At 42.4% G+C, this 24230-nt stretch overlaps 1 protein-coding gene across 7 annotated transcripts in view; it reads left to right on the plus strand.

Moving 5' to 3' along the window:
- The window catches only part of Abcc4 (ATP binding cassette subfamily C member 4 (PEL blood group)), a 229483-nt gene that overhangs the window by 63104 nt on the left and 142149 nt on the right, over positions 1-24230 (plus strand). For all 7 annotated transcript variants that reach the window (XM_074043133.1, XM_020183142.2, XM_074043129.1 and 4 more), the window contains 5 exons: positions 10832-10921; positions 11918-12081; positions 13556-13681; positions 15365-15614; positions 24065-24166. In XM_074043133.1, the coding sequence (XP_073899234.1) occupies positions 10832-10921; positions 11918-12081; positions 13556-13681; positions 15365-15614; positions 24065-24166 (732 nt within the window). The remainder of the gene's footprint in view (positions 1-10831; positions 10922-11917; positions 12082-13555; positions 13682-15364; positions 15615-24064; positions 24167-24230) is intronic.

Raw genomic sequence — 24230 nt, forward strand, 5'->3', positions numbered from 1 at the left:
TTTGTAAAATGGGCACAATGACAGTCCCCACCTCATGTGTGTGATGAGTACTAGTGAGTCAATTCGTGTAAAGCAGTTAGCACACCATGCCTGGTTAGCACACTTATGGAGTGTTCTGTTGGCTTTGTTGCTGGCACTCGATCACAGGTTTGAAGACACACAGTTAGGCAAGAATTGCCGAAAGCTAGCTGAGTCGTGCACAGGACTGTGGACTTTGTGGTTTAGTGAGGGATACTGGTGGCTGGTGGATATGTGGGGCGTGGGGAGTCCTTCTAGGCAGAACACATTCTGATCAGTGTTGGGGTGAGCAGGGAAGCCAGGAGCACAATGTGTAGTAAGGGTTTAGGAGAGCACTGGGGGAGTGGGTCAGCCTCGAAAGGCACCTTGGGCTGCGGTAGGTGATGGAGGACCTTTCATGAGTTTCAGTCACTGGAGGTTCATTTAGTCAACACAGGGCAGCCATTGAATTCTTTTAGTAAGAAAGTTAAATGATCAAGGTAGTGACTTAGCAAAATGCATCTGTTGGTGGCCTTGTGTCTGTGGCTGCTCATGAATGGGAAAGGGGTCCACATGGCGATAATGACCTTGGGATTGAAAAGAGGTCAGATCTCGGAGTTGCAGTGTGAACCTCTTATGGGGCATTCAGTTAGTCAGTCATATTTGCCTTTTTACCCATCTGAAGCATTTAGTTCTCATGAACTACTTCTGACATCAAGCAATAAGATGTGGGTCATTGTAAGAAAATATTCTCTTATTTCATCTAATACAGGTGAAATGTAGTAATCCTACATGTCTTACATGTTTAAGATTTTAAAATTGTAAGTTACATATTATTATTATTACGTTTTAGGTTTGCATTCTGATAATCTTCTGAAGACTGTTGAATTTTGCACAGACAACTTGGTGACCACTTTGCACCTAGTTGGCTTGGTATTGTGCTTTGGTAGTGAAGAACTTTGGAAATTCTAAGGTATTTCCCAAGCACCTCTAACTCGGTGGGACTCAATCTTCCAACCCTAAGTCCATGGTGGGTCTTGTTAGGGTTGGTTTTAATTTTTCTAGGACAAGTTTAGAGTAAGCTTGGCTTAGTGCTTAGGTTAAGTAAGAAACCCTTCCCTATCTGTATGAGTCAGTTTTATTGTAACTGTGACAGAATGCCTGACAGAGACAACTTAAAGGAAGGAGAATGTGTTTCGGCTCGTAATTCCAGAGGGTTTAGTTCATGGTCACTTGGCTCTGTGTTTGTGAGCGCTTTGTGAAGCAGAACATCATGGTGGTAGGAGCATGTGGCAGAGAACTGCTCATCTCATGACAGACAGGAAGGGGTCAGGGACAAGATACCCCAAGGACTGCCCCAAGGATTGCCCCCATGACCTACTTCCTCCAGCTAGGTCCCACCTTCTGCAGTTTTCAGCATTTCCTAAAATATCACCACCAGTAGTGACACTAAGCATCCGGTTTGTGGACCTGGGAGGGCATTACATTTTTAAACCATAACACTGTCCATTTAAGCTGGATGACTCTTTGCTGTGGAGGTGATGCCCTGCGCCCATCTACCAGTGTCCCTCATCTTAGGGATCAGTCTTATACACCGCTCCCTGTTATCCACAACCTGCAAACATCTGCCTCAGAATATTGTCCTGCTTGATGGTTTATGGTAGAGGAAGAGGCGTGGGCTGGTCCAGTGTGGGTTACTCAGCCCTGCTCAGAGCAGCTGTCTCTCAACTGGTTTAATAGCCTGGATGTTTATATCCCCACAGAGCTGGGAGCTCTGTGTGTACACTACAGGGTGTGGTCACATGTGCTGTAGGACATACCTGTTTAACTTCCGTGCTGTTCAGGAAGAAAGTCCCCAGGTTCTGTCTTGAGTGCTTAATAAAAATTCAGGTCCTGGGGCCATCCCAGGTTTCTTCCATCAGAATTTCTAAGGAAAGGTCCCAGAAATCTGTATATTTAATTTGTACTCAGGGAACATTTGGGCCACACTGTACGTAGTGGACAGTGAAGGAGACAGCAACTGGGGAGGAAGGCCAGGGTGGACATGGCCCCTGTCAGGAGCACGGAGCTCTGTATTTCTTTTCCTAGAGTGAATGCTGAAATCTCAGCCTAAGATGTATTTTCTCAGTCTTTAATTAATTAGATTTTAAAAGTTCTTATGTGGTCTGGAGAAAATTTTCATTCTTTTGAGATATGCCTTTAGGTTTAGAATTTGTGATTGGTGATTTTTTCCTTTGAGGCCTTCAAAGGTAATTGGTTTGTTTTCTTAAAATTTGAATTAAAGCAAATAAAGTTTGATTAAAATAGGCATAGCATAAAATTTACCATTTTAAATTGTTTAAGGTACATTTGCTGTCAATTGCATTTGCATTATTGTGTAGCCATCTGTCTCCACAACTCTTTGCATCTTACAGAAGTGATTCTTTGTACTCAATAAACAGTAACTCAGCATTTCCCACTATCTCCCAGCCCCTGCCACCACCCACCTATTTTCTAGCCCTCTAGATGCCTCATTCAAGTGGAATCATATGGTGTTTGTCCTTTTTGTAACAGCTTGTTTCAACTTTTGAAGAGGTGTGGTCCAGACATTTGCTTGGTATTCAGTGAAAAAACTACAGTTTCTCTCATCCTCAGCTGTGATGATACACCTTGAGCAGTGGTAGAAGAAAGGCCAAGAATTCAGATTCTGCCCCATCTGCTCCTACCTCTGAGCTACCACCATCTTGGCTGCTTGAAGTTCTCCTCTTTCTCCTCCTTTCTACCTGGGGAGACACATTAACTGAACAAGCAGGGTCATTTCTCTGTTTGGCATCTCCCAGGGTGACAGCTGTTGGCCCAAGGTTGCTCTTTGATATGCTTTATCTTTCCACCCAAATCAGCAGGATAAAGGGAAAGGGGCAGAGAGGAATGTGCCCAGGGGTGGCTCCTCGTGCTGGGCGCCCTTCTCCTCCTTCATGAACGATGTTAAGCACTAATGTTTTGATAAGTTTGCTTCTAAAAATGTATGTGGTAAAAAAATTGTTACTTCCGTAATCATGAAGAAATGACAGAAGTAAAGACATGCTACTTAAGCATTGGTTTATTACTCACAGATCTTTTCATTTTCTTAAGCTTCAAAGATGATATTAGGAAAAGGGAATGAGTGAGGAAACTCATTTCACAATATTGCTAAAGTGTGCCTGTTAGGATCAAGTTCAATATTTTGATAGACAACCTTAGGAGAAAAGGAAAATTGCATTTGTAGACATTCTCACTTTTGACTAATTCTTAGTAAAATTATGTACAATGTTGAGTCTGTAAAGGGCCTATTACTTACTCCCCCACTAGTTATTCATTTGGGTTGCAAAAAGCACATAGTTAGAAAAATAATAATAAAACCTTTATAGACAAAAGAATTATAATTGTAGTTATAAAAGACTTGGTATTAGCTTCATATGTAAATTTTATGACTAAGCATGCCATTTTTAAGAAGATAGATATTACAAGCACATTTTCCTTTATATTTTTCTTTTGGAAACAGAGCCAAAAAATATGATTTTAAAAAGATGACAGAAATTTAGTTCTTTACCCCTTTTCTGGGAGGTGTGTTTCATTCGTATTCTCATTAAGGTGACCTTTTCTTACACTCACGGACTTGTTGGGCTCCACATTTTTCTCTTTTGCCCTAACAGTTCAGCTTTACCACAACTGTTCCATCTTGCTCATCTCTGTTTCCTCTCTTGGTTGGTAAACCAACCTTACAATTGGGGTGTAAGGGTCTGGAGTGAGGGGACTTTGAGTCATTGAGTGGGGATACGACCCTACTTTGAATAGACTACCATCAAATAGCATATCTTGATCTTTCCATGGTTATTCATAGAGTTTGTTAATTAACTTGTATATGTTGAGTACCTTTCACTCACCCTTCAAAGCACCCATTGTTAATTCTGTAATTCAGTCTTCTAAAATGCTCCCAAATATTGGTGACATTCCTGGCCCCCTGAGGGGAGTAGTGTGTGCATCTGGCAACTTTCCCAGCAAACCCTGGGGCTCCCTGTGTAGCCTTCACCACCCAGCTTAGTTTCCTGGCCATTCTGTGCTTTATCTGGGACTGCACGTGGAACACCCAGGGCATTAGAGAGCCCAGCCTCAGAGATTCATTGTGGCCTTGAATGAGCCCTTTCTGTAGCCCTCTGAGGGGAAGAGGTGAGGGAATGTGGAGATTGCTCCTGATGAGTTCAGCTCTTGTGGATTTTCAAAAGTGGCCAGTGCATGCTTCTCAGCCCGATCTCAACATGTACCACAGGATCTACTCCACGTGGAGTGGCTCTTGGGGTCGACATTGTGCTTCCGTGTCTGGAGGCTCACTTATCCACAGGGCCAGATAGACCTGGCTCGTCATGTTTTTCTGGTCCCATGACTGTGGTATAATGGCACAGTTAGCAGTAGAGTGAAAAGAAAACTGTTGTACCTTGAGGGGTAAACACCACACCCTTCAAAGCTTACTGGGAACTTTCAATACAATTTAGGCAGCTTGCATGCCAGCCATGGAAAATCAGGCAAAAATAAAACAAAACAAAACAAGACAAAACAAAAGAACCACCCCTATTCCCCAAGGCAGCAGAACTGACAGATCATAGAAAGTGGCAGATTTTTTATTTTGTATGGACTTTGCTTTTTATTTCCTTGAATCTCTTTCCTTCTAGAGACCCATAGAGGGAGTGGGACTAAACTTGCAAAGCAGTCACTCAGCATGTTCATGGGGAAGGGGTATATTAGGGGATTCCTGGTCCTCCCCTCAGAAACAGCAATGAATGTCTTTAGATTAAGTAACGATGGATGAAGGAGGTGTGTCAGCATTACTAAGCAGCTCTGGCCAACAATATTGGAAAAACACAGGCAGTTTTCTGCTTCAGTGAGCTAATTGTACTCATCATAGTTGTAGTGATGCCCAGTTTACCTGGAAGTCATGTTACCTGACAATCTCAACTCTGGGGTAGGTCATGAACCAGGAAGCAAGCCCCAAACACCAAAAGTCCTTTAGGCTCTTCCTCAGAGCTGTTTCCTCCGACTCTCCTCACAATACTATCTTGCCATCTCCTAGTCTAGAAACAGTAGTGGAAGAAATAGTCTGATGAGAATCTCTAAGGAACAGTTGATGGCTTGATAACAAAGGACGAGATGAATAATAAGCATGCAAAATCCAAAAGCATGGCTGCTTGAGCACTTCCGGGGAGCCCTAGGGTTGTTAGCACTGCAAAGAGTGGCTCCGAATCTGCACCATGAGTCACAGTGTGCACATTCTGAAGAAGACCGTTAGACAAGGTTGCTCAGAGGCTGGCTTGCTTTTTTTATTTTTTTTTTTTGGCAGTACTGGGGATTGAACCCAGGGACTTGTGCTTGCCAGGCTAGTGCTCTGCTACTTGACCTACACCCCCAACTATGTTCAGAGGCTTTCTAATCCAAGTGAAGACTAGATTCTGAGGGAGAATCCATTTCATCAGTCTGGAGGACCCACCTCTGTGGCAGTGGAAAGGTCATTTTACCTGCCCCCCCTTCCTTTGATGGTACTATTTTTGTGTACACTTTTGGGTTTTGTGTTTCAAATTTACTGATTGAAATGATTGAGCAAGATTAAAGTTCTATTTTTCAAATGAATGAGAGATAACTACATGATTTATTTTTTAAAAATTGAATGACATTAGTGTTTTGTCTAGATTGCAGACTTACGTTGTAATCCCAGATGTGTTTTCTTGCCCACCCACACTAGTAGCCAGATATAAAGTGGATCAATCCTTCGTCTGACAGAGTTTGCATCCCACAGTTCACAGTGTTGCTTTTCATGGTCATATAGATTCTAGTATAACCAGTAATTGGATATTTAGTTTGCCTTCCAGTGGACATGATTAAAGCTAAACCTTTGGGCACATTCCTAGTTTTCAGTGTCTACACAATTGAAGGCTTTTGATAAGTCAGGTTACCTTCCAAAGAGTCGTTAACTATTTATGTTCTCTTCAGTGATAGGAGATAACCCCACATTCTTGCCCAGACTGTATACTATATTTTATAGTAGCTTCTGATTTCACCAGTTTCGTAGATAAAATCAATGCTGTTTTGTTATTTTAATTTACAGGGCACTGAGTAATAATGAATTTTAGTAATTGGAAGACTTTCATAATTCTTACTGATATTTGATGTATTAAAGAAGCCAACCCTGGATCTGGCATCTGTAGTACAAATAATTGATTCCGTTTTGTTTTGTGGCCTTTTATTGTTCTTACGGTAGAACTATTTTGCTTTTTCGAAGAAAAAACACTTTAACCAAACAATGTCTTTTTTTATAGCTTAATTATAGAACCAAGATATTAGCACAATTCTAATGCATTGATCTGCTGATTAATTTTCTCTACATTGGACACAGATTTTTTAAACTATAACTTGTATACTTTATGAGTGCCAAACTTTAATTTTCTATATTAGTGAGAAACTGTGGTTGCCTTGCTTTATTAAAGTATAAAATATTGACTGCTTGTTCTCTGCCAGGCATGGTCGCTCATTGAACTGGGAGTTCCTGAGGGCAGCTGAGGTCTGGAGGTGTGAACAGAGATTTTTGTTTTCTTTTTTAATTTCTTCAGTTTTAGGTAGAATTTTAGAAAATCATTTCTACCTTCAGATCGTTATTCACACCTGGTGTTTTCTTATTTTTCCCTTCAGCTCTGCTTTTTGTCACATATATGTTTTTTAGGTCCTCATTTAGGAGAGGTGAATTGACTCCTTTGTCATTATGTAATGTCCTCTTTATCTCTGGTGTGATATTCCTGTCCTACAGCCTACACTATTGGAATTACAGTAGCCACACCAGCTTGTGCTTGCTGGTTGTTGTATCATTGTAGTTAAAAATGTATCTCTTAGATAAGGCATATAGTGGGTCTTACTTTTTGTTAATTCAGTTTGACAATCTCTGGCTTTTAATTGGATTTTTTTTTTTTTTTGTGATACTAGGGGTTGAACTCAGGGCCCTGTTCTTGCTAAGCAGGTACTCTATCACGGTAGCCATGCCCCCAGTATGTTTTGTTTTAGTTATTTTTCAGATAAGGTCTCACTAACGTTTTTGCATGAGCTGACCTTGAACCATGATCCTCCTATCTCTGCTTCCCAAATTGCTGAGATTATGGGTGTAAACCACCGTGCCTGCCTTCACTGGAATTACTGGTCTATTTATGTGTAGTGTGAATGCCGATGTGGTTAGGTTTAAGCCTTTCTCCTTGCTGTTTATTTTACCTATGTTTCCTTGATTGCTTTTTTTTTCTTTTTTCATCATCCCTGTCTTCTTTTTGGTTAATCAAATATGTATTAGCATTCCAATTTGTCTTCTTTTTGGTTAATCAAATATGTATTAGCATTCCATTTTGATTCTGTTGGCTTTGTTAGATCTCTTTTTCTACTTTTAGGTAGCCTTAGGGATTAAAATAGTCATGTTTAGTTTATATGGCCTTAGTGTTTATGTTACTTTACATTAAATATAAGACGCATACAGTAGTAAGATTCTGTTACCTTTTCCTATCCTTTTTGTTTAAGGTCTTGCTGTATTGCCCTGGCTGACCTTGAACTGTTGGTTGCAAGCAATTTTCCCACCTTAGCTCCCCATCTCTCTCTGAAATTACTTACCTATTCACTTATTATAAACACATTTTTCCTTTGGCTTACCTGGATCATCCCAGTATCTGTTTCTTTCTTTTTTTTATTATTTTTTACAGAGTGCTTTTTAATTATGGTGCTGGGTGGGGGTACATTGTGAAATTTACAGGAGTTATTAGAGTGTGTAAGCTATATCATACTTGAATTCACCCCAATATCTGTTTCTGTTGACCTTTGTCCCCCTTTAATTTTGGGTCACATTTTTTTCTTTGCATGTGTAATATGTTTTACCAAGTTGAATGTTACGAGTGATAGTGTAGGGAGTCTGGACTAAAGGGTGTTGAATTTTGTTTCTGAGAGTAGTGCTATCAGAATTGGTTCTGTCTCTCTGTATCTGAGTTGTAAGGCTGATATTTCCATTTTAGACTTAGTGCAAGGGCATGGCTGTAACTCTAGAGCAAGATCTTTATTTCTGATACACAGCCTTCCTGGAGTCCCAGTTGAACATCTGAGGTCCGTATGAAGAGCTCTTTTCTCATACGAAATTGAACAATGAAACCTCTTCCAATTGCTTTAAGTGGGGCGGGGAGAGGGTGGAGGCTAGCTAACCAATGTACACTGTAAGCCTGTTTGGAATTATCACAATGAATCCCCCCCCTGTGTAATGAATATATCCTAATAAAAATGGAAAAGAAAAAAAACCTCTTTTCTGGTTAGGCAGGACTCTGGCATCTCCTAGCATGGCATGACCTCTAGAATCTCCCCCTTGGGCTCATGGACTCTTGCCCTGTACGTTGACAGTGAAGCACTTAGAAGTGCTCCTGGGTCCTCCCCTCTGCTGCTATGGTCCACAAATTCTAGTTGCTTCTACCATTTGGAGTAACCATCTTTTTTTTTTTTGGTACTGAGGTTTGAACTCAGGGCCTCACACTTGTTGGGCAGGCAATTTAGCACTTGAGCTACTCCACCAGCCCTGTTTTGTGTTGGGTATTTTCGATAGGGTCTTGAACTATTTGCCTGGGCTGGCTTCAAACCTCGATCCTTCTGATCTCTGCTCTTGAGTAGCTAGGATTACAGGTGTGAACCACTGACACCTGGTGCAACTATCTCTCCCATCTCGCTCGGCTCATGAAATTGCAGTCCTGTTTGTGCAGAAAACACCCCTCAAGCAGAAAGTCAAGCCAGTCATGGACCACCTCCTGAATTTCCTTTCCTCAAGGCTCACAGTCCTGTGCTATCTGTGGTCAGTGCCTGAGCACAGTGGTTTCCTGTATTCCCAGTTTTACAGTTTTGCAGTGAAGGGTAACACTAGTACCAATTACCTCTCAGGATTGGAAGCAGAAATCTGCCAGTTTACTTGTAGCTTGTGTCTTCCTCATTAATAATATGAAAACCACTTCCCAGTTTTGTTTTTGTTTTTTTTTCTGATCCTATCTGAATTTTCTATCCGATTTTCTTTTCTTTCAACAGACCCTTAATTTCTGTATTGACTGCAGAGTTTTCCTTAACTTTTGTTATAGGCAAAGTGTCTGAGCTTCCAGGGCCTGGCCTTTCATCCACCACTGCACAGACATGCCTGGTGACAAGTAGCCCAAGGATACCCTGAGGGACTTTGTCACCCTTTAGTGTTCCTTGTTGACAGCAGTGATAGCCTGAACGATAGCTCAAGTTGGGCGTACTTGTTCTGAAGGTTGTTTTTCCTTTTGAAAATGATTGGTTTAGATTGGAGTTTGGTGTGTCACTTGGCCTTACTTTAACATTCAAGGTATCAGATTCCTACTGCTCTGAAACTTTTACTGTGTTTTCTGCATGCAGGATTGACTTGTTTGTAAGTAACTTTGGCTTTGAACATATTTTCTGATGGCTTGCAATGACTAAGGCACAGTAAGTTCTCTTTCTTTTCCGTAGCATTATTTGTGTTCCAAAGTGTTGTCATCTGTGTCTTACCCTTGTTTTTCATTCACACAACCTTGTGACAGTTTTATTACCTCTTGCCTCCTTCCAGTAGTCTTCTGGCCAATCAGTTCCACAGTTTAACCTCCCGAGAGTTGAGTCTCTCACCCTAACGTAAATAAACAAAACAAGAAACCAAAACAGTCACGCAGATGCCGGTGGCACACGCCTATAAACCTAGCTACTTGGGAGGATCGTGGTTCAAGACCAGTCCAGCCAAAAAAGTTTGCGAGACCCCATCTCAATGGAAAGAAGCTTGGTGTGGTGGCATGTGCCTGCTGTTCCAGAGATGACTGGAAGTGTAAAAGAAAGGATTGGGGTCCAGGCTTGCCTGGGTAAAAGCTAGACCTTATCTCCAAAATAACCAGAGCAAAAAGGGTTGGAGGCGTGGTTCAAGTGGTAGAGCACCTGCCTGGCAAGTACTAAGCCCTGAATTCAAACCCCAGAACTTGGAAAAAGAAATCACATTCACAGTTCCATATTATCTTCTGGTCTCTAGCTGTTTCCCAGTCTACCTCTGAGCCAGATTTCGGGTGCTCTTTACTTCCTGCCTCCACATTTCCCTTCTCTTTACTTATTGCTGTTCCTTTCATCACGATGCCCTTCCTTTGTCTCCATGAAGTTGCTCCTGCTCATTGTCCATGGTTCCTCCTGCCCACAGTGTCCACGATGGACACCTTCCTCCATGTCTCTGGGCTGCTGAACCAACTGTCCCTTTCACACTGAATTTCAGGTGATTGCGTCTCTGGAGACTCCAGTGTCCTCCACTGGTAGATACTCAGCAACTATTTGCCATTTCCCTCTCATGGGGCCATATGATCGAGGTGGGTGGGGGTTCATTTCCATCCACAGAAGGAAGAAACCAAGACCCTCAGTGTTCAAGTGCTGCCTCCCGGAAAATCAATGATTGCTTTGAGATTTATCATCCAAGTCTTGTAACTTTTTTTCCTTTGGCAGCCGCCCCAATCTCATCTAACTGGGCTCACAATTACTTTGGTAGGCTCTCCGGTGTAAACTGACGTTATTTTATCCATTGGGCATGTTCACATTCATAAAAAAATGAGGTGGGGATTTTTCTTCCTCCTTCTTCTCACAGCAGCTGTTCTTGGGGCCTACAGCTGCCAGCAGTGGTTCTCAGAGCTGCTGTCGTGAGTCACCTTGGCCTTCTCATCACGCAGGACCCTGCAGAGATGTGTGCTTTGCTATTTCGTATGTGTGATACAGTATCACCATCGGAACACAGTTTGCCATTTTCTTGTTTCAGGCACTTCGTCTTAGCAACATGGCCATGGGGAAGACAACCACGGGCCAGATAGTCAACCTGCTGTCCAATGATGTAAACAAATTTGATCAGGTATGTTGCACGTGAGGGACCCTTTTTTCAACACACCCCGTTTTCCTTTAGTCTGACTTGTTGAAATGTCAGGCTTTTGGTAGTGATAAGGATTCTTTTGAGGACATAACACAGGTACACTTTTAGTTTCACATCTCACTTGTTCTGTGTGCAATGCAGATGTAGTAATAAGTGCTTATCCTGTAGATTCTGGTTTTATTTTTCTGATGGTGCCTCCAACACAGTTCAGTAATGAATCTGCCGAGCTCAGTGTTCTGTCCAACGTGGTGAACTACCTCGTACTCCTGCTTAACTCTTTGTTTTTCTTAAGTCTCAGCCTGTTTTGGAGTAGTTGGCTAGTTGTGTTTTCCTTTTCTAGAGGCTAAACACCTGGTGGGTACTCAATACAGTGTCTGATCTATAGGAACCCTTTGGTAAATAATACCAAATGAATGGTTCCTAGCTAGAAATCACACCTGTACTCTATTGTACACACCCACGATTAACACTTAGCGATGTATCACAAGGTCCAAGTCATTCTAGATGCTGTCAGATCTGCATTGTCCTGGGGCTACTTTTTCAATTACTCATTTGATGAAGGTAGACTAAGGTCAGGGAGGAAGAAAATTTGGTTTTTGCCCTGAAGGACCTGTAACCTGTCCAGGGGATAAATGCCAAATGCACTGGGCATCATGGTATGGGGGGGTTCCCGGGGTCATGGGGCTCATTTTGTGGCAGAGAGCGTTCTAGGAAGTGCTGAGCTCATCTGTGAGGTAGACAAGGTCAAGGTCTCTTCCAGTGCCATGGGTCACATGCACTTGTAATTCAGGGCCTGCAGCTGGCCCTTTGTTGCCCCAGCACTGTGGTAGAAATGTGAATTTCTGCTTCAGTTTAAACCCACTGTGGTCCTTTCTGTAGGATTCCCATTGCTCTTTTGGAGCCTGCTGGTTCCATGCTGTGTTCTCACTGATGTTGCTTTTATATAGTCCTAGAAATGCTTTGTCTTTTTCTTTGAAGGTGACAATCTTTTTACACTTTCTGTGGGCTGGACCACTGCAGGCTGTTGCAGTGACTGTTCTGCTCTGGATGGAGATAGGAATATCATGTCTGGCTGGGATGGCAGTTCTCATTATCCTTCTGCCTTTGCAGAGCTGCATCGGGAAGTTGTTCTCATCGCTACGGTAAGAGAAAGGCTGCTTTGAAAAATCTGTCATACGTATTCAGTAACACCCACCTTCTGCTTTTATTCAGAAACAAGATCAATGCTTTTATGATCGCTTGTTTGCCTATTTTGCAGACCCTGCAGGCTTAGCCAGATGGGGCTCCAGCCATAAGCGAAGGCCGATCTTATGGGGGAGAGGTGAAGGTGGTCTCTGGATGCTTCCAGATGGCTATTTTATTTTATTCATTTATTTAATAATTTAATATAATATAAGGTGCTCTCTATTTTAAACTTCTTGCTTATTTTCCAGCCAGCTTTTTAGGCACTGAGGCCTCAATAAGTAGTGTCCCTAAGCTGAAGTTATATAAAAGTTATTTAAAAATATATCGAATAGTAAAATCAGATGTTTCAGAGGCCCGATGCTAATTGCACTTTTTTGTTATGCTTGTGGCACAGCTATTTTCATGCGTGGATACATGCGTGTTGCTTTTAATTCAATGCTTCCATTAAATTATAGCTCTCCAAGGCCGGGGCCAACCTTACTGACGTCTTTATAGAGTCTCAGGTTCTAGCAGCATGAGCGTCAGAACAAGACTGTTGATGACGGGCTGGATGGTAAAGTGACTTAGATCTGAAGCAGGCGCCTAAGAATTGGACGGGAGCCACCATGAAGGCCGTCAGAGGATGGAGATGCCGCTGTGTTGATGTGCTTTAGTTCTTTTGTGTTGTTGCTCATGGTGTTTTTTCTTACCCTAGGGTGCTGCGTTCCGATGCCCCTGGGGTGTTGGAGCTGTCTTGGTCTCTCCTCTTCTCCTTTGCTCCGGCCACTTTCTTTCTATTTCATCTACATCTGCCAGTTGCAGTGTTGTCACACTCAGGTGCCATGCTGCCTTCCCTTCCTACTGGGTGCTGCTCCAGGAGGAGATGGATTGGTTCATTTTCATGTTTTCCTTGGCAGGCACTATAAATGTTCCAAAGTACTTCTGGAGTTGGGACAAATTGTTGAGTTCCTAATTGCAGTCTTTTTTCTCTTGTTTTGGTGGTACCGGGGTTTAAACACAGGGCCTAGCACTTGCTAAGTCTCTTGAGCCATGCTCCCAGCTCTTTTTGCTTTAGGTGTTTTTCGAATATGGTCTTGTATTTATACCCAGGCCAACCTGGATCCTAACACTTGTATTTATGCTTCACAAGTAACTGGAATGACAGGCACACACCACCATGTCCAGCTTTTGATCGAGATGGGGTCTTGTGAACTGTTTGTCTGGTCTGGCTTCAGTCCACAGTTCTCCTGATCGCTACCTCCTGAGTAGCTGAGATTATAGGCATGAGCTATTGTGCCTAGCCTGCAGCCTTTTTCTGTTCGTATTGTGGGTAGGACCTGCCTTTGTTGTTGGAGCAGAAGAGCTCAAGGGACTTATTTGATCTGGAGTCTCTGCTTGTTCTGTGGTTGATGCCATGTCACTGTGGCTCATCTCTCATGTCTGTCCCCTTAGGAGCAAGACAGCAGCTTTTACGGATGCCAGGATCAGGACCATGAATGAGGTTATAACTGGCATAAGGATAATAAAAATGTATGCTTGGGAAAAGTCCTTTGCAGATCTCATTGCCAGTTTGAGAAGGTAGGTTTTTGTGTATATCATACCATATTTTCTGCTTTTCTATTTCTTATTTTTATTGAATGAGTTTAGAAGTCTGATTATGTCTTTACATTAGGATCAACTTAAATATAGTCACCCCTGCCTGTGGGAGTAGGTTTAAGTAAAGTGGCACAGGTCCTGGTTTTAACCTGGACTTCCATTTACCATTTTATTAAAGCAAGAAGTATATGCAAAAATGCTACAAAAAAGAAACTAAATGTTTCTGAGTACTCTCAGTCCCCACACCCAATGATTCTGAAGCTGGAGTTTTCTACGCCAGGCCCAACAAGCCCAGGACTTCCACATGTCACGTCTGGCCACTTCCCCCAGCATGGCACACAAAGAGATGAGGAATGGTGGAGGGCAGAGAAAGGAAGGTTGTTGCTCGGCGTGGGCATGCCCCAGAAGAAAGCACCTCAGCCCACCTTTGGGACACCTAAGGGAGCTTTAGGTTTAAGTAGACAAAGAACTTGGGGCACTGGGCCAAAGGTATGTATAGTTAAATAGTCCCAGTCACAGGCGTGGTTCTGGTCAGGATAAGCAAGTCATTGTTGCCTGGTGGGTGGTCCACCCTGCGGAGGCACTGCTTTTTCTGTCCTTGGGGGCAGTTTTCTCAGTCCCTCCTTGTCAGTCAGTATCTCTCAGTGCCATCCTTTCTGAATTCCAAGGTGTCTGCAAGGTGAATGGCTTAGAGAAGAGAAAGATACAAAAATGGAGCAGGGGTGCCAGCCTTCTCTCCTGTTTTTAGTTAATTCATGGGCCCCAGTAAAGAGTCACTGCTTTTCAGCAAAAGCAGTTTAAGTACCCATTACAATTCTAAGATGTAAATATTTGAGACTATTACATTTAAAATAAAAATGTAATTTATGTTAATATAGCCAGATGGGAAGATTGGAGAGATTGGGTGTACCTATATTGAACCAAACTGTATGAGTAGTAGGTATTATTCATTACAAATAGCTATGGAAATACCATTCCTTTTGTCTTGCTTTGTATTTTTGGAATTATCTTTGGGCTTTTCATTTAAATATTTGATGAGTTTTTGTACTCCAGCACATGGGCCTTCAATCCTCTGGCTGAACCTGGCCACCTGTCACTTTTGCATGCACCTCTAAAGGTGTGTCTCCCTGTCCAAAGTTGTTTTTTCCTTCATTCTTCTCTGCCTTCCACCAAACACGCAATTCTCTCTGATTCCACCATTCCCAGTCACACACCTCTTCTTGCCCCTTGAGGCTCTGTGCTGGCTTCTTTTGTCTAGTGTCTTGGTATCTCACAATTCTGGGGTTGCTGTTATTGTCTCCCTCGAGTTCCAGAGTTCCTGGAGGGGACAGGTTGTGTCTCACTCACCCTTTTGTTATTAATGAGGTACCCCGCCCAGGACAATGGTTATGAGTGCTTCTTGGATGACTCTGTTTTGGTGTTTGTCCAAACCCAGTTCGAGTGACCAGGAATGTTATAGCATGCCTTAAGCATCTTTTGTTTGGATGAGCAAAGTGGTTATTCAGTGTTTTGTGTGGTCTTTGTATTGAAACTGGTTCCAGAACACATGCTACAAAATATTTCCATAATGTCACAGACAGTTTATCTTAATGTGTGTCTGGCCCAGGACACGTGTGCGTGACTTTGATGTATCCATGGAAACCTATGGTCTGCTCTCTTTTCTAGGAAGGAAATTTCCAAGGTTCTGAAAAGTTCCTACCTCAGAGGGATGAATTTAGCATCATTTTTCGTTGCAAACAAAATCATCCTGTTCGTGACCTTCACCACCTACGTGTTGCTTGGCAATGTGATCACAGCCAGCCGTGTGTTTGTGGCAATGACGCTGTATGGCGCTGTGCGGTTGACAGTCACCCTCTTCTTCCCTGCAGCCATTGAAAGAGTGTCAGAGGCAATTGTCAGCATTCGAAGAATCCAGGTTTGGTGGCAAATAAAGTTTTTAAAGTTGTAGGTAGCTTTTAAGTAAGGGTAGGTAAGTTTAAAGTTTAGGTAGCTTTTTTCCTTAGTGTCACTGTGTCCCATTGAGGCAGAATTTAACCCTTTGAACACCAAAACACATTGTCAGTCCAAAATGTTGCGTGTATTCTGTCTTAGGTAGCAAAAAATAACACAAGAACTGTTGATCATTTGTGGGCACAATATAAAAAGCAGTGACACAGGGCTGTGAGTGATAACTGCAGGAGTGAGGAAAACGTTTAAATGCTGGAAAAGCAAACAAATTTCATCTCCTAGGCTAACTGGAATGATGAGGCAGTGATTGTGCAGTCCTAGGTTGAGTGGGATTCCTCTTTGTGCTGGAAGGAAAACAGAAGCCTGAACCACACTTAGCCCTGTTTAAAAATGGGTTCTCTTTTCCATAGTTGTCTTGCTTATTTCTTTCATGCATCTACCTTTTGGATCCCTGCCTTTTCTCCTTGTCCTCTTTTCTCTTTTTCTTGCTTTAAAAGGGCCATTTCCACGTCTCCATTCCTAAATTGCTAAGGGCAGGTAGTTCACACGACCAAGGCATGGAATGAGAAGTGCTTCGTTACTTGTGTGATGAATATGCCTGAAATGAAGAGGGCCTGGGTACAGGCTTGAGTTTCTAGACTTAAAAAACGTTGACTTTGTTTTGTTTCTGGTTCTTAGTCATGTTGGCTGCTCAGTAACAAAGTCCAATGAACTTAGATGGCCTGGATGTGATTTGGGAGGGGGTGAGACTTGTCAAAGCTGAGATTTTTTTTTTTTTATGCTAAAATTTGTTCTGTCACTTGAGCCATTCCCCCTTCCCTTAGCTTCTTCTTTTTTTTTTTTTTTTTTTTTGCATTATTATTTTTCAGGTAGAGTCTTGTATTTTAGTCTGGGGCACCAGAGACTATGATCCTCCTACCTATGGCCTTCTGTATAGCTAGGTGCACAGGTGTGCACCTGGTTTATTGATTGAAATGGACTCTCAGTAACTTTTTGTCTGGATGGACTCAAACTGTGATCCTCCTGATTTCTGCCTCCTGAGTAGCTGGGATCACAGGCATGAGCCACTGTGCCTGACCACCAGTGAACTAAATTCTTTCCACTAGGCTCTGCCTTTTATAAGTTTCACCACTTACCAATAGCACCATAGGCTGGCGACCAAGCCTTTAACACTTGTGCCTTTGGGGAACATTTATCCAAACCACAGCCTAGAAAAAAGGATGTGGCCCAAAAGAGTTAATTCAGGGTGGCCCAGCCTGTACCAGAAGCAAGCAGATTGGAGCAGGACATCGGTAGAATACCCGGCCTGGGTTGAGGGGGAAAATGTCAACCGGGAGCTGGATTGTGTCCAGAGAGGGGGTAGGGCTGGTCTTTCCCCTGCTCTGTATGTCTGAAGCTTGAGTGACTTGATGGACCTGCTCTGGCATTGAACCTGGCTCTCAGGCTGTGAGGACAGCTGGGGTTTTTTGTGGGGGGTGGGCATGTAGATAAATGCAGTCTTGCTTGGTTAATAAAATTAGTCTGATCGTGGTCCTGGCCATTGTGAGATGAAAGAAGATGCAAATAGCTAGTCAGTACTTACTGTGTAGCAAGTGCTTTCTGAATACTCCCTTCCGTCACACCCTAAACCACCCTGGCACCCCCATTGTCCACATGAAGAACTGATGCCTGGGGAGGGTAAGTAGCACCTCAGAGTTTTCACAGCTAGGAGAGGCTGACCTGGAGTTTCCGGCTCGGGCAGCCTGTCTGGCAGGTGTACACATTCTCGCTACCGCTTGGTTCCCCCGTGAAAGTGAGGGTTCACCAGAGAAACAGAACCAATGGGTTTGTGTGAGTTCAGAGATGGATGAATTGATTTTATATGGTTGTGATTATATATATGATTATATGATTATATATTGATTTTATGTGATTGAAAGTCCAAGAACTTCAAAGTGGGCTTTCGAGGTAGAGACCCAGGGAAGAGTTGAAGCAGAGTTGAGGCAGAATTCCCACCTTTTAGGCCAGTCTTTTTTTCTCTTAAATGAATTCCTTGCAGATATAGCAGGTGCTCAGAATATGGGCAAGGAAGGAAACTTCTGCCTTCATCAGTGTGTGGGATTTTGCACGTGCCTAACAACTGAACATTGTTTTAGAGGATTGTTATACCTTTTATTCGCTGATGAATTATGCATCCATAGTGTGGCATGTGAGGGACATTTTAGGAGGTATTCAGGGGATTGTGGTTAAGTTTTTGGGTAGGCAGAATCTGTAGGGTCATCTTCCACCCAAATGCAACTGTGTCTATAGCTTAAAATTCCTTTCCTTTTAGATGTGTGCAGTGAAATAAAAATTATGACCTGTTGAAAACTTTGTTTTCTTGTGACTACCTTTCCTAAAAGTGTAATTTGGGCAGGAGATCATGTCCTATCTGCATGGATGGTGGGCTGAGGAATTTATATATCTGTTCATTAGTTATTTTCAGTAAAAGTGGGATAAATGGCAGAGGATAAGAGTGGTGAGGAAGTGTTGGTGTGGCAAACTGCTTTGTGGTGGTCTTGAAGGAATTTGGGGTATCTTTTTTCTTGTAGATTTTAGACTTTTTTTTTCAACTTAGATGTTTTTATAGTCCATTAAAAATTTTTGACCTCTAATACACCAGAATCCCCTAAGATTGCTTATAAAAATGAGATCATCACATCTCTGATTTTGATTCACTTGGTGTTTGCTGGGCTTCAGCTATCTATCTATTTAGTACATATCTCCCTCCAAGCACCTGAAAATATGCTTACAAAACTTGTCTTAGTTGTGGGGAAGAGAAACCACACAAGGTCAAACTGTTTAGCAGATATAAATAAAATCAAGATCACTTAAAATCAACTGAGAGGAAAAGCATAAACACCTGTTTCAGCTAGATGTTTTGGGAATAAATTTAGAATTTATTCAGTTATTTAATCGTTTACTCCACAAAATGAGCAGCTAGCTCAGGCCTGGCACCCTGATAGATGCTTTTGTTTGATGGTTAGCAAATGCACAGAATTCTCTTACTGAGTGGTAAGTCGATGTGTGCTTATGTGTCATTGAGATTGAGTGTAATTAACTGGTCCATTGTTCACTTTCTACCATTTAGATGTATTAATGAACAATTGGAGGTGAAAATGGCAGAAGAAGAAATTGACCAGGTGATCGAAGCCAGGTTGAGGAGTCTACTCCCATTTCTTGTGTAGGGAGCAGGAAATGTCCCCTCTCTCTGCTTTTTCCCTCCTTTATCTGGTTATACTAAAATAAATCCTCGCTAACACTTTAGACAAAGAAATAGACAACCCTAAAAACAGGGTGGGTTTGACTATAAATAGATCAGAAGCTGGTAGTCACATAGAGTTCAGAGGACGTGGAGTTCTGAATTTCTTGCTGCACATAGTCTTTTGTAGCCTGGGAGTCAGATTAGGCCATCTTAGGTGATTTCCAGTAAGATCATTTCGGGGAGCCCTAGGAAGAAATCCACAGACACCTTTCTATCTTCTACTTTCAACTTGGTGCCAAGGTTCACACTTATATAAGGCAAACAAACCTACATGTGGACTCTGGTGTTGTGTCTCCCTTTACACATTCTTTTACTTTCTTTTTCCAATGTGGGAATCAAACCTAGGGCTCTTGAGCTTCACATACTTTGTAATTTCCTTTTCTTCCCCATGTACAGAAAATAAAGGATTTATTAGAAATTATAGGCACTAGAGGTTTGTTTTAGTTACAGACACGACTGATGACCTTGGCATTGAGCAAGTCCAAAAGGATTACAAGAGATTTTGTCTCATTAGGACACTGAAAGTCTTCAGTGACTTTCACAGTCTTGTCAAGCCACTTCCTTCCCAAGCCCCAAGTTTTCTGTCCACCAGTCACTCAAGTCAGTCTTGTTGGCTCAGTTCTGATGTCTGATACTTCCTTGCATGACCTGCCATTAGGATACACTTCATTCCTGTCGTATCAATGTCATTTCAACTTTTTCATCAGCCTGAGTCCTGGAGAAAAACCCAGCCCACACTCTGGCACCTTCACAAACCATTCACGTATTGAATGGAGTCCCATTGAACCACTGGGAAATTATGTCCTTGTCCCTCAGCTCCATTATTTGTGAACAAATGCTCAGTAGAGTTACTTCCTTACCTTATGCAGAGCTTGTGTTTTTCCTTTGGGAGGTGGGGAATTTCTTTTGTAATAGGCACACACTGAAGATTGAGTTTTATGTCTTGGTAATGCTCAGACGCTGAAGCCAGGATTTTATTCTGTGTTGGGAAGATCTGTGACATATCTCACCTTGTGCTTATTACTGTGCTTCCCACTGTGTAGGGCTGTAGTGAGGTAGTTATTGGTTTGACTGATTTAAACCAGCCTCCTAGTCTGTTTATTCATTTGGCAGCCATCTGAAGCGCTGGCTGTGTGAGGCATGGTGGGAGTTGGAACTGTGTTCGTGCGTTGTAAGTGGGTGAAATGTGTAAGCGCTTCTGTTATGGGAAACTCAAACAGAGACACGGGACACTGAGGCAAGAAGCAGCATTTTATTGTGCCAGCACAGACTCAGCGGACTCATGTCCAAAGGCTGAGCCCCGAAAACAAAGGGGTCTTACCTTATATACCCTTGCAAGCAGGTTGCAGAGGCAAAAAACAAAACAAAACAGAACAAAAACCGAAAACAAGGTTTAACCCACATATGGTTATGTGCAATTCCATGGCTACTTCACCCTAGTGCTATGTGACCCTCTTCGCGTTTGGATTCTTTAGGTTTTATCTCTCTGTTATGCCATCCCTTCTTCCCTGCTAGTTTATCAGAACATAGGCCTGTCTGTTTCTTTTCTGGTCCTCCTCCGTTCTACACTCCAGTGACATGTCTCTACCTCTACCACTTAATATCAGTAGGAAGTGGGGCCCTCTGAGCAGGTTCCCACTGAGATGGTCTGCAGGATGGGGTAGGATTTGCACTCAGGTTGTTGAGGCAGAGGAGTTTTGGGAGCACAGCTAGAGGTGCCGGAGGGGACACCGCGGGATGTTAGGCACAGTATGCATTATTAAAGGTGTTTCAAGAAGATCCTTAGGGAGAATTTGTTGGGGATAGGTTCACAGTGTTGTGGAGCCCTAGAGAAGAAGAGAGAACAGTGAAAAGTATGTCAGCATTTCAGACAATTAGCAGTCAGTGAGCTTCTTAAATTGAGTTCCTTCAAGAGGAAGAGAGAGAGAGACCATGGCCGAATAGGGAGAAATTGGCAGCTGGTTGACTTGGAGAGAAGACAGAGATGCTGTGGTTAGGTGTATCAAGTCCTCAGACCACCGTCTCTCTGCCCCTGCCTCCTTGCTGGACACAGACTGGTGCAGGTAGCAGTGGCAATCCTAGTCTTTCCTTGGTTCTCTTATGTATGAGTGGCTGGTGGGCAAATGGGAATCGAATAAACAGATTGGGTCTCATACTCCCGGGCTCTTAAGAGTGATGCATAGGATGCTGTTTTCTTTCCTACAGAGAAGAATTTCAGTTATTACCAGTATTTTTATAAAAATGAATGTTACGGTTTCCACATGAAATATCCCCTGTAAGACTCATGTGGTGCAGGCTTGGTCCCCAGCTGCTAAATCCAATCATCCAGAGATGATTTGACCTAATCAATGAATTGATCCATTGATGGAGCCGTACTTTGATAGCACTATTGGAAGGTTGATGTGGGGCATATTTGAAGGAAGTAGGTCATTTGGGGTATGTTCTGGGGGCTGTATCTTATCCCTTCTCCCTTCCTCACCCTCTCTGCTTCCTGGCCATCATGAGGGGAGCAGCCTCTTCCACACACACTCCTGCCCCCATGCTATTCCAGCTCTCCTTAGGCCCAAAGCAATGGAGTCGGCCGCCCATAGATTATTACCTCTGAAACTGTGAGCCAAAGTAATTCCATCTTTAAGTTGTTCGCAACAACTTAAACATCCTGACATGGCGTGAAAAAGTAACTAGCATGGTAGAATATTAACAATCAAATTTACAGCTTTGTGGAGTGATAGAATTTTAAGGGCATAAGGCAGTTATCAATTTTAGAATAGTAACTTAATTAAATATTGTTTTCCCTTTCTTAGACATGCTCAAATATTTGTTTTAATTTTCTCCTATATAATGTAGGGTTGATTTACCGGTGGGTTCTAGAATACCTGCTTAAAGCCATCTACACAAGTAGTTTATTTTCTCTCCTGCAGAAGTTCTTGTAAGATTCTGTGTGAATTTGTTAGGGATGCAGAAACCAAGTAGCACAAACTAGATGGCTTAAAACAACAGAAATGTACGCTGAGAATTCTGGAGATGTCAGTAGGGCCTTGCCCTTTGGAAACTTTTAGGGGAGACTCCTTCCTTATCTAGCCTCCAGCTGCTGATGCTTGCTGATGCTCTGCCGGCTCTGGCCTATTGTTATATCACTTCAGTCTTTGCCTACATTGTCAAGTAGTTGAATTTCTACCTGTGTTTCTGACACTGCCTTGTCTCTTCTAAGGAAGCCAGTCATACTGGATTTAGGGCCCACCATAAGATGAGTATGGCCTTATCTTAATTATATCTGCAAAATCCTGTTTCCCATCAATGATGTCTTTCAAGGTACTAGGATAAGGGCTTCACTATATTTTTTTGGGGCTGTCTTTAGTATGCTGTGCTCCTGTAATAAACCACCAGAGATCGGGTAGCTTGTTAAGAACAGATACTGTCTTTCAAATTCTGGAGGCTGGGAAGTCGAAGGTCAAGGTGCTGGCAGGTTTGGTTGTCAGGTGAGGGCTGCTGTTTGCTTCTACAATGGAGCGTTGCTGCTTCATCCTTTGGAAGGTGGGAGGACTGTGTTGTGCTCACACGATGGAAGGTAGAGAGCAAGAGAGCTCAGTGCTGCTTGAAACCTCTTTTTTTCATGAGCTTTAATCCCATTCATGATGGGAGTGCCCTTCTTCTGGCTTTATAACTTCTTAAAAGCAATGTGTGTGTGTTGCTGGGGTTCAAACTTGGGGTCTCATACATGCTGGGCAAACACTACTGTTTTTTTTTTTTTTTTAAACACTCTTCTATTCGGCTCTACCTGCAGCCCAAAGATCCACCCATTAATACTATCACATTGGCCATTAAGTTTCAACCTCTGAATTTTGGAGGGGACACATTCAAACCATAGAGGAGAAGACACACTTCACTCCATTACAAGTTCCAGGTAGAGTGATGCTCCATAGTATTAGGGACCCAGATTCTTTCTTATTCCTCCACCGTGCGTGCCCTTGACCAAAATGGCAGCTTCAAAGACAGTGGAGTGGAGGAAGTTCCTGGTATGCTCATTTTCCATCCAAGCCTGAGCTTGGATCTCATGGTTACGTCTAGCTGCCCAGAGGGGTTGGTAATAGTGGTTCTTGTTCTGGACTGCCACGCACCAGCTAAAGATTGGAGGGTTTGTTACAACAGTAGTCTAAAATCAGATTTTAGGACACCAACAGTTTCTGCCACACATTTAAAATCGGGAGGAGGAGTGTAGGCTGTTTAATTTCTGTGCATCTGTAGCTTTTCTTGTTAAATTATGTCTAGCATTTGAGGAGCAAAAGGGTGTTTTCCTGTAATCATGCTGGATTGTAATGGTTAGGAGGACTTTGTTTTATTCAGTTAAATTGCGTTGACCAGCTGCTGGCTGGTATAGAAAATAGCAGGTAGTGGAAGATGCTTCCGTTCCTGCTATCAGGGGCAGGACATTTATACTAAAGAGAAAAGATGAGTGATTATGAAAAGAGGCTTATGAAATTTGTTTAGGAGATAAAAGCTTAACTGGGTAGGAGTATGTTGTTTAAATTGATAATTTAAAGTATTAGGGACAAGTTGTGATGTTGATTTGACATGTGTAAGGGAGGAGAAAAACAGAATGACACTGAATGCCCATCCAGAGGACAGGAAGAGCCTTCCTTCTGCCTGTGCTTCTGGCCCTCCCTGGTTGTAAAAGGCCTATGACTGGCCTTTCTCTTTGTGCTCCTGGCCTCTAGCATGATGCTTGGCACGTGGTGAAGACTAAATATTTCCCAGTATTTTCCTGCCAGCTCCTATATTTACTATTAGAAAGATAAAAACAATAAAAATGTCTAATTCTGCATGTGTTCAGCCGTAGAGCAATATTTTCACTTTAGGAAGGAACCAGTACACTTATTGAAAAAATTATAAAGATTGTCCCCTCACGACTATGAATCTATCTCTCAATCTTTCTTTTTTCTTTGTCTCTCTGCCCCCCCCATCAGTTACTACAGAGTATGTTCTAATGTGAATTAAAACTTTAAATATAGCTGTTAAAATGATTATGTATTTGTCAAATATAAAGATTTATGTTGTATATTCAACAGAAGCAATGACTTTTGTTTGTGCTTTTGTTCCTGCAGTTTATAAAATCTGTGTTGTTCATTTTGCTCTAGAACTTCCTGGTACTTGACGAGGTATCACGGCGCACACCCCAGCCCCCATCAGATGGTAAAGCGTTAGTACACGTGCAGGATTTTACTGCTTTCTGGGACAAGGTAATAAACACTCATTACAAGCTCATGACTTTCAAGAGATGGGTGACACTGATTTAATAGAGAA

This window comes from Castor canadensis, chromosome 10, assembly GCF_047511655.1.
Source record: "Castor canadensis chromosome 10, mCasCan1.hap1v2, whole genome shotgun sequence".
NCBI lineage: Eukaryota > Metazoa > Chordata > Mammalia > Rodentia > Castoridae > Castor > Castor canadensis.